An 11,232-nucleotide genomic window follows, 5' to 3' on the forward strand; every position below is an offset into this window, starting at 1 on the left:
GGATCTGGTATTAAATAATTTCAAAAGGGTTGATATACCATAAAACAAAACAACAACCAAACCAAACACAATGAATAAATATTTAAAGATATAAAGAACTTGAAGCATAAAAACTTTTTCCAAAATTACTAGATTTGGCATTAAATAACCCGAAAATGTTTAATATGCTGTTAAACAAAAAAAACAACTAACCGACAAACAAACTGCAATTGGAAAAATATTTACTTAAAACAGGATCCCACTCCCAAAATTTGTTAACTGCACTGGAAAAAAAAATAGCTTCTAAAAGATGATATTCAGATCGCAAGCAACTTGAAATTCTACTGAAATTATGTTCATTCCAGATAATTGGTGTGATGAATCTTGAATGGTTCTGTTGTGTGACCCAATTGATATCATGGAGATGGACAAGAACTTAGATGTGGAGAACGTATATTTGGATGGCAAAGCTATTGAGGTTGTTTTGCAGTTTTGTTGCTTTCATGAAATGTTTGGTGCTTGTGTGATTGCAAAAGTTAGGAGTGAGTGGAATATGTTCAGGGAATTTCTATCATTACCAACCAGCAGAGCGTTACCATTGTTGACCAAGAGAAGAGTCTATCAGGTATGTGTACAAAGTGTGATGTAGAGAAGTGAAATCTTACTAGTGAGGGTTGAGAGCATGCATTGCATTAAGAGAAATAGTAAGTGAATGGTATGATGGATGACAGGCTTTGATCTCATAATCTCAGAGAAGGATTAAATCTGGAAAGTATAGGAAAATGTGTGCAAAACAGGAGACTTTGTTGGTTTGGTCATATTGAAAGAATGGATGAGAGTTCTTGGGATAATAAATGTAAAACTTTTGAGACAGCAAAGTCAGTTTACAGAGGATGGCTAACGAAAACATGTGAGGAAGTGATAAGGATGGACTTGAGAGAACTAGGGATAAATAAAGATCTGGTCAGAGATAGGTTAGTTCAGAAGTCAATCTTTAAAAGCTGTTCGATATGATGATAATCTGATCATCTGTCTCCATTGTCTTACAATTCTTGCAAACGAACTGGTTATTATCTCTCAAATTATCACTGTAATTAGGAGGGGGGGGGCATATATAAGATGGGTTCATACCTTTATGAAGTACAAGTAACTCTGTCTCCAATAGAAGTTGGACCAAATGATGTTATTTTGAAACCCATGTAAAAAGTTTTTTTTTTTTTTTTCGCTAGATCTCAGTTGCATTAGCATGGATAAGCGTTTTGTATTGAATGCTATGTGCCGAACCCTTTGAAAATCGTGAAAATTATTTACGAAATTGTTGGAAGATAAAATATTGTACTATAAATGTTTGTCCTTTTTACCTTTTTTTTTTTTTGTAAATATTTATTGTAAAACGTGGTGTGCTACTCCAAAAACAGAACTCAAAGTAAATTAGTTTTGATTAATGAGTAATTTTTTTGCTCGGCTGTACTCTTTACTTTCAAGGACAGAGTTGTCTAGTAGGGTTAAAAGGCTAATTCACTTATAAATGTAGGTAAGATGTGTGTTTGTGTCAGTCAGCAGTTTTTTTTGTTTTTTTTCCTAGTCAGGTGTTATTTCCAGTGTGCCAGACTCGATGTGCCACATCCATTCACAACAAAACTCGCAATTCAAAATTCATCTGTGATAATATTATCTGATTGAAAAGAAAAAAAAATTACAGTTTTATTAGAGAAAATTCGAAAATCTTGTAAGAAAGAAAAGAATCATTTTTTATCATCGTGTGAAAAGGAAATTCTCATGCAAACGGGCTATCTGACCTTCATAACTAGCGCAGGTCATTTAAGGTAAATGGACAACGTAGAGTGACTGTCAAAAGACATATCTCAAAGTTTGGAAACAATCAAAAGAAATTCCATTTTAGAAAAATGTGATATTCATGGGATGGTAATTTGGAGGGGGGGGTAAGGTCAGAGTTAGAAAATAAATGAAAAAAAGCAGATCTTTGCCTCAGTCAAGGTAATAGTAAAAAGTAAAAAATCCATTGACCATTCTAGAAAGTCAGAAAGATGAATCCCTGCAAATTGAAAAATGTAAATATTACCAAAATTTATAATATTGTTACCCATCCTCATGGTGTTGTTTCACTGTCCACCTGACAAACTCATTAACTCTTATCCTTGAGTGACCTTTCAACCTTGATAAGCTTGTTATAATGTAAAAAAAAAAGCATGGAAAATTTTTATTTAGATATTTAGATTTGACAATTTTTATTTGTTTTTTTTTTTGTTTGTTTTTATTTGTCTTTTATTTTTAGGTTTTTTATTTGTTTATTTTATTTTTTTATTTGTTTATTTTATTTTTTTATTTGTTTTTTTAAAACTTTTATTTGTTAAAAAGAATTTTTTTTTTATTTTTTTTTTTTTTTAATATTTAAATATTTTTTATTTTTACTTTTCAAATCATTTTTCTTGACTGTTTTCTAATCAGAAAAACAAACCTGGTCGAATAATCTTGATGTATGACTATGATGAAGACATAGCGCCTCGTGCAGCCTCTACTATTGTGGAACGGGGTTTCGACAATTTATTTATGCTTTCCGGAGGTAAATTATGGATTTTTAAAAAATAATTTTTCCTTTCGTCTTTTCTTTTCTCTTTTATTTTAAGACTTATCTTATTCTTCGGTTTTTATCTTTTTTGTTTTTTCTTTACTTTTTTCTTTTCTTTTTGGTTCTGTTTTCTTTTTATCTTTATCTTTGTTTTTTCTTTCCTTTTCTATTTTTATTTCTTTTCTTTTTACATTTGCCATTTTCATTTCTTTCTTTCTTTTTTAAAAAAATATTTATTATTGATTTTAACCTATTCTTTTCTTTTTCCTTTTCTTTTCTTTTTCTTTTTTTACTTTCTTTTTTCATTACTGTGTCCTTTTTTCTTTTTATTCCTTTTTTCTCTTTTCTTTGTTCATTTTTCCTTTACCTGTTTCTTTGTTTATCTTACCTTTTTGTCAGTTTTTTTTATTTTTGTTCATTTTTTTTTATCCTTTTTTCCTTTTTTTTTTTTAAAAATCTTTGTTGTCCTTTTTTATGTTTTTGTCTTTTTTTTTTAATCTTGTTTACATTTTTTAAAATCAATTTTCCCTTTATATTTCTTTCTTTTTTATTCTATTCTTTTTTATTCTATTTTTTACTTTTCTCTTATTTTTTCTTTTTGCTTTTTATTTTCTTTCATTTTTCTTTTTTACTTTCCTTTCTTTTTTCATTATTTTATCCTTATTTCTTTTTTTTTCTTTTTCTGTCATTTTTCTTTTTTCCTTTTCCTTTACCTGTTTCTTTCTTTATCTTTCATTTTTCTCAGTTTTTACCTTTTTGTCTGTTTTTGTCCGTTTTTTAAAAATCTTTTTTACATCTTTTAAAATAAATTTTCTGTTTGTATTTATTTCTTTTTTATTCTATTTTTTCTTTTATTTCATTTCATTTCCCTCCTTTTTTTTAATATTTATTCTTTTCCCTTTCAACATTTTTTTCATTTCCTTTTTATATTTTTCTTTTCTTTCTTTCACCATGTTTTGCAATTTATTTATGCTTTCACAAGATAAAATATAGATTTTTTTATTTCCTTTCTTTTCTCTTCAATTTTAAAAATTTTTTAATTTCTTTTCGTTTTTCCTTTTCATTTTTTTCTTTTACCTTTTCCAATTTATTTTATTTGAATCTTTTTTTTTCACTTTAAAATTTTCTAAAAGAAAATCTGAAGAATTAAACTGATTTAGGAAATACTTTTATTATTATTCTATGCATGTTGACACACCAGTTCCCATTAGATCACCAAAGTTAAGCATCATTGAGCATGGTCAGTACTAAAATGGGTGACCATTTTGGAATACCATGTGTTCTATGTGCTCTCTGCTTATCTCGGCATTGTTTCCAGTCATCCTGGACTTTTCCTTGCCACTGGATTTAAACAGTGCCGATTCAGAAGTGTGATTGGAGATTGTGCAACCCTTGCTTCACAATTACACATGCAGGCACTCTTACAGAGAGTATCCATTGTCTCTCGAGACAGAATGGGAGCCTTCTATTTATAGTATCTCTATTTATCCCTTCTGCAATACAATCATGGTTTGAGGTTTCACTTCATGTGGTGGTCTGATTAACTTGCCACCAAATGTGAAATTATCATTCCATGTGATATTGTAAAATATTGGACAGATATATGAAAATGAATTGAGATCAAATCATAATATACATTCTTCAGATGCATCAATGATGGTTTTCAGTGATGCACTGCTCTCATTGCCAATTTCAGGTTTTGCATCATATCAACTCCCAATCTGATTCTGGATGTTCCAGAACATCTTCTTGAAACAGGGTTCATACAGACTTGAAAAGTTTTTGAGTTTTGATTTCTGCCTTAAAAGGCCTATTTCTATACCTTGAAACATCCTTGAAAATATGGAAATTGTCTTGAAAGGCCTTGTAAATGGTACTCTTTATGTACAGTAACAATTTGTGTTGAAATATTAAAAATATAATCAAATAAATACTATTAAATTATTTTTAAGTCTTAATAAAAATATCATTAAAATATTTTTTGAATATTGAAAATAAAATCGAAATAACATTGTTTTGAAATTGCATAGTAGTATTGTAGATACAAGAGTTACGTCCCATTATCACAAAACTACCTCAGATAGTTTTGTGATAAAGGGACATAACTCTTTATATGCCCCCCCCCCCAAATTTGTTATAACCTAAAATGAGGATAGACAGGCCGAAAAAATAGACAAGACGGTAGCTATCTTGGTTGAAAATTTAAAGGCCATTAAGAGTTAATTTTTGAGATGAAATAAAAACCATTTAAAATGATTTAAAAACACCAAAAAATGATGCAGGTAGATTGTAAAGTAAAATTTTTTTTGCCGTGATAACATTTATTTGTTGTATATTTGACTTTTTTTACCATTTTGTTTTGAAAACTTGAGTTTTCTCTGGAGAAGGCCTTGAAAAGTGCTTGAAAATGGATGTTGAAAATCTGTACGAATACTGTGAAAGCTATTAACTATGTGTGCCAACATTGCAAAAAAAAATTTAACAAAAAGGATCATGCACTGGCAATACATTCTCCAGATGCGTTAATAATGGTTTTCAATGATGCACTGCCCTTATTGCCGATTTTGTGTTTTGCATCATATCGGCTCAGCCAACAACCCCAATCTGACTTCGGACATGCCAGAACATCCCCTTTCAAGCTATCATCTATGTGTACTAACATTGCAAAAAAAAAAAAAAATTGTGGGCTAACAATACATTCTCTAGATGGATCAAGGATGCTCTTCAGTGATGCATTGCCCTATTTGCCAATTTCGGTTTTTGCATCATATTTTATCTGACTCTTCCATTGGCAGCCTTCTGTTACTTTTACTCCCTTGATGCTATCTTTGACACATGTGTAACAGGCCTATCGGTTGTAAAACTATACAGATATTGTTATAGTTTTCTGCATGTTTTATTGCATTTAGCCCATTTAATTGCACCTCCCCTTCATAGCTGCAGCATTGTGCTTTGCTCACATTCATTAGATGTGCCTACTTTATTTCAAGTTTGAAAAAAACGACGAGTGTTTTGACCAACATGTGACCCTTCCACCATCTTTCATTATACGATCTGTTAATTTTGAACTGCAACTATCTATATCACTTCAAATAAAAAAAAATATCACTTTTTTATGTCTAGTCACATGATTTAAACCACCAATCATGTTCGATAAATTTGTAGATTAACATGCTTTACTCCCCCCCTCCCCCCCCCCAAAAAAAAAAAAAAAAAAAAAAAAAAAATTAAGATTTTACTTTTTTTTTTGGAAAATTGTCTGGACACCCTGAAAAACTGGGCAGAAAAAGTAAAAAAAAAAAAAAAAAAAAAAAAATTTTTTTTTTTTTTTTTTGTAGAATCTAGGGGATCAGCTTCCTTTTATATATAAATACATAAAATTATCCACCATTTCCAGGTCATTCTAGTTTAATCTAATTTTTATCATTACTCCTAAGTCTGGGTAGCAAAGTTATAAAACCATGTGTAATTGGCTAAAAAAGGAGATATCCTCTAAAACAAATGTACACGATTTATCTCCCACAGCAAAAATAAAAGCAAAAAAAAAAACAAAATTTGGTTAGCTGCTCTAAAACAATAGAATGGCAGAAAATTAGAGACGATTTGCACTAAATATATGCAAAACCGAATCCTCACTCTAAATTCTAAAATATTTTTTTTCTCTTTATGCCAAGTTTTTCACATGAAAAAAATAAAATCTTATTTTTTGGATGTGTGTTAGGGTTAGTATAGGGTATTAATCTATGATAATACCATATTTAACCATTGTCAAAGAACTTTCGGTAAATTTTTACGACGTGCCCCAGTGTCGTTTAACCCCTAAAAAAAATAAAGATTTACTTTTTTTTTTTTTTTGGCCTAATACATTTAAAAGGCCTTTATGAATAATATAAAAAGAGAAATTTTGAAAAAAATAAATAACATTTTAGAGTGGGGGATCATTTTCCTATATAAATTTAATGTAAAGTGAACACCCAGTTCTTGCCCATTTAGTGTTCAACGAGACACGTTACCATAGCATTATTTCAAGTTTGGCAAGCGTGGGAAGGATGTGGAAGGGCGACAAACATGATAATTTTGGGGGCGGGAGAGGATTACATTTGAAACATAAAATAGCAATATATTTAATTAAAATTTTAGTAGTGTTGGGAAGGGGGCGGGTTAAATTTGAAATAATGCTACGGTGACATGTCTCATTAAACGTTAAGTGGCCAAGAAGTGGGTGCTCACTTTACGTTAAATTAATATATGAAAGTGATCCCCCGATTCTAAAATGTTATTTTTTTTTTTTTTAAATTTCTCTTTTCAGAGTATTCATAAAGGCCTTTTAAATGTATTGGGCCCCCAAAAAAGTAGATCTTTATTTTTTTTAGGAGTTAAACGATGCTGGGGCATGTCATAAAAATAACAAACTTTCTTTACATTTTACTCTAAAAATATTTGCCTCAAGTATATATGCAACAATTTCCTTTATGCATTCTGTTTTTTGTTTTGTTTTTCAATTTTTTACTCATTCAATTTTTTTTTCTTTTTATTAAAAAAAAAAAAACACGAAAATAATATAGGTTTAAAGATGTCTGAAAAGCTCTTTCCTGAAAGTCTTTTAACTGGAACGCCACCACAGCCAATGTTTGGTGCCAAGAAAAAAAGAGAGAATATAACAAAGGCCAGTCAAACAGAATTTTCCGAAAAGGATCTGGAAACTTTGAAATTTTACTTAAATAAAACCCTCCAGGATCATAGCATTGGAAGTAAGTAATATTTTACTTAAATAAAACACTTCAGGATCATAGCATTGGAAGTAAGTAATATTTTACTTAAATAAAACACTTCAGGATCATAGCATTGGAAGTAAGTAACATTTTACTTAAATAAAACACTCCAGGATCATAGCATTGGAAGTAAGTAATATTTTACTCAAATAAAACACTCCAGGATCATAGCATTGGAAGTAAGTAATATTTTACTTAAATAAAACACTCCAGGATCATAGCATTGGAAGTAAGTAATATTTTACTTAAATAAAACACTCCAGGATCATAGCATTGGAAGTAAGTAATATTTTACTTGGGTATAAATCCAAAATCTAATGTACAAATGGCTGTCTGTCTGTCTCCATATTTTCAAACTCTATCTCCTCCGAAACTAAAAGTTGCAAAGTGGCGCTAGTAAGTGTGTGTGTGTTATAGAAAATAAAAATGTCGGTACTATTGGTTTCAAGTCCAAACAAAGAGGACCAACTATATTGTTTAGATTTGAAATTGACTGTATCTGTTGTTCTAAAAGAGAGGATATTTACTTGGATTTGAAACTTATCGTACTGATGTTGCTCTGATTTTCTGTAAATCTCTCTCTCTCTCTCTCTCTCTCTCTCTCTCTATATATATATATATATATATATATATATATATATATAAAAGACAAAACGCGCGCAAGAGTTTTTGTATGTCCAAGAAAGGCTTTTTTTGCCGGGGTTTTCGGGGGGGGGGTTACTATCGCTTAGAACTTCTTATATACCATGTAGATCATAATATGTACGAATTGCGAACATGTGTCACGGCTAGATTTATTTACAGCGACTTTTACGAAATAGAATATTCTATATATATATATATATATATATATATAGTTTATGTTTTCTGTGTGTAACTCTTTTATTTCTCTTTTGTTGTTTATTTTTATACTTGTGAGCCACTGTGCTCGGCCCTGTTGGCAGTTGCCAATTTGAAAGAGGAATAAAACAAACAAGAAAGAGGAATAGAATGAGAAAAGAAGATGAAGGAAAAGGAAACCATAGGAAACAGTGTCGGGGTCAGTGATTGTTGTCGAACATGGTTGCACACGTTTCTAACACTTATCTGTTTAATAATGCAATGTGATTTCTTTTCTTTCAGGTCGTTTATCCAAGGGTTCGTGCTCAAGTCGATCTTCGTGCAATTCTACATGTCGTTCCAGAAGTACATCATCATTGCATAGTAAACCACCGTTTCGAGCGTAAAAATATTCATACATGTAACCCCCCTCCCCACACACACATTTGTCTTTCCTTTTTTTAATTGAGATATCATAATGTCTATAGCATCTGTCTGACATCTCCCGCCCAACATAAACATTTTCTTTTTTCTTTTTTTTCTTTAAATAACTTCTGTCTTTATTTACAGCATTTATCTGCCCTTATATGAGCCCCCCCCCCCCCCGAATCATATGGTACTATACACCGCTTTTAAAAAACGTCAGAAAACTGATTCAAAGTTTCGCAATTTTGTAACCCATGCATCTCAGAAACTAGTAGAGATATTCGTTTGGGATTTGTTTTAAAATATAATGTAACACTTAAGCTATCATGCCATGTTCATTTCAACAATGATGTTTGTGATGTAATGTTTATTATTGTTAGAGCAATAACAATGAAATGTGCTATTATTGCTTGTAAACATAGTAATAAAGTTTAATAAAGTTAAAGGAACAAAACAAGTTTTACTGCACTTACATTGCTTTTTAGTCATTCTGTACTGATGTTGCTGTCAACATAATCCATGAATGCATTGCGATCATTTGGATCATCAACGTCATCAGATTCTTCATGGACACTTGAAGTTGCTTGTGTGGTCAAGTTTTCTTCCATGTCTTCATGAATAACTTTTTGTTCATCTAAAACACTACAAAAATAAGAGGCATGTGTAGGGATTACAAAAGTGAGCAGAGCCTCCTCATCAGCTACTTTGGGATGTAGAGACGAAAATCATCTTCATAAACATTTTGACTGTGTTGTAAGATTTATTCTGTACCTCCGACCCATACTCCATTCAAAGTTCAGAGAACACAGTGGTGTACAAAACTCGTTATCTTATACGGCACTTGATACTGTATTGATTCTGGAGGCGTCATAAATAGCATTATCACGTTGACACATTGGTTTCTGTTAGATCACTAAAGTTAAGTTACATTAAGCCTGATCAGTAATAAATGGGTAACTATTTTGGAATGCCAGATGTTATATATCTGAGCGTTCTCCGCTTACTCCAGCATTGTTTTTAGTTGTCTCAGGCTTCTTGTCACTGGATTCAAGCAATGCCAATACAGAAGTATTGTTGGAGATTGTAAAACCTTTATGGAGGCACCCTTACAGGGGTTATCCATTGTCTCTTGATGAAGTCGATCTTACAAGGATTACATATTTAAATATTAACAGAGGAAAAAATAAAAAATAAAAATGAAGAAAATTAGATGACCTATTGGCTGAAGTCTAATCACCAATAATGTCAGTCTTGTATTGTTTCTTATAGGGCTTTACTTTTTTAATAGCCACAATAGGTCTTATAGGATTTGACCTCAGTGCAGCCGATTACGTAGTCAACATTGGTATCCATTAGGCCAACCATGTACTCAAACCAAGTTTTCATTATATAGAAAAAAAAGAAGAAAAATTGATTATGCTAAAAGAAACAACCAGTATTGTTTTGATAACATTTGAAGAAATGTTAAATGGTCTCAACATAAAAAATGGAAAACCAATTTGACCCTCAAATGGGATGCAAGGCTCAAATATTTTTATATTTCTTTTTCATGAGTCAAAATGAAAAACGATTCAAGAAATAGACGACAGTCAGGAGTTCTGTTTTCCCCTTATTAAAAAAAAAAAATTATTGGGAAGGTGTTGATGTCATGATATCTTTTATTAAAAAAAGAAGCAAACAAATCATAAAAAGAAAAATACAGAAGGCTGAAACCAAAAGACTTTCTGTTTGGCATTAACTGCTGCTGATTTTTTTATTTTCTATTAAAACGTGACTTTATTGAATAAAAGGAACAAAATAAAAATTTGTCTTTGAATTTTTTTTGTTTTTTTTTTGTTTTTGTACAGTCAAGATTGTCTGCATTTTTTGTACTTCTGGTTTCTACTCTGCAAATAGGTCGATGGTGACTAGCAAGATATGGTCCCTTCTGATTTAGAATTATCTTTCTCTCAAATAATGTGAAAGATCCCCTCCTCTTTCTCCATGTTAAGAATGGCTTTCTTGTCTGCTTGACCATGGGTAATTCCATGTTAAATAATCTAGAAATTTAAGATTTTGAAACCCATATCCTTAGATTTTATTGTAAATTACACTACAGATGGACATCATAAAAACTAAGAAATCCTGTAAATTCCAATTTTCCATGTAATTCCAAACAATTCTTGAATATATATTTTAAAATATTTTCTGATCATTTTGTTCAAGCTGGGAATGGAGCATCCTACAGGATGCCAAACATTCACCCGCTAATTCATATATTCCAACCGAGAGATCTTTTAAGATTCTGATCTTCTCTTAAAGTGCAATTGTTTTTATCTCTCTTGCACTTGGTTCACCAGGTAGTTTTAAAATTCTTTTTCATAAGTCCAGTTGCTTCTATAATTATTGGAATGATAGAAATCTTAAGATTCGAGTTTCTTTTCATGTCATACATAAGACATTGGTATTTTTGATTTGGAATATGAAAATTCACACATGTAAGGTTTTTGACTCGAAGAGTCTAAAAATGACGTTAAATTTGTTCAAAAATGAAGCCTTCTTTGTGATTTTGGAATCTTTTATGTGTTCACCAATATGGGGCAAAAAAATGATGTGGCTGAAATGATAGTGAGTTTTTTTGTTCGTGTAAATCGCGTGAGATGTTAC

The 11,232-nt window shown here is 30.8% G+C and overlaps 1 protein-coding gene across 2 annotated transcripts in view; it reads left to right on the forward strand.

Annotated features, from left to right (window-relative positions):
• The window catches only part of LOC145265490 (centrosomal protein of 41 kDa B-like), an 82,781-nt gene extending 72,385 nt beyond the window's left edge, over positions 1–10,396 (forward strand). For both annotated transcript variants that reach the window (XM_080121368.1, XM_080121369.1), the window contains exons 9-11: positions 2,449–2,563; positions 7,135–7,320; positions 8,464–10,396. In XM_080121368.1, the coding sequence (XP_079977494.1) occupies positions 2,449–2,563; positions 7,135–7,320; positions 8,464–8,567 (405 nt within the window). In that variant the 3' untranslated portion in view covers positions 8,568–10,396. The remainder of the gene's footprint in view (positions 1–2,448; positions 2,564–7,134; positions 7,321–8,463) is intronic.
• Positions 10,397–11,232: the final 836 nt, after the last annotated feature.

This window comes from Euprymna scolopes, chromosome 40 (assembly GCF_053919585.1).
Source record: "Euprymna scolopes isolate OS-2025 chromosome 40, ASM5391958v1, whole genome shotgun sequence".
Classification (NCBI taxonomy): Eukaryota; Metazoa; Mollusca; class Cephalopoda; order Sepiida; family Sepiolidae; genus Euprymna; species Euprymna scolopes.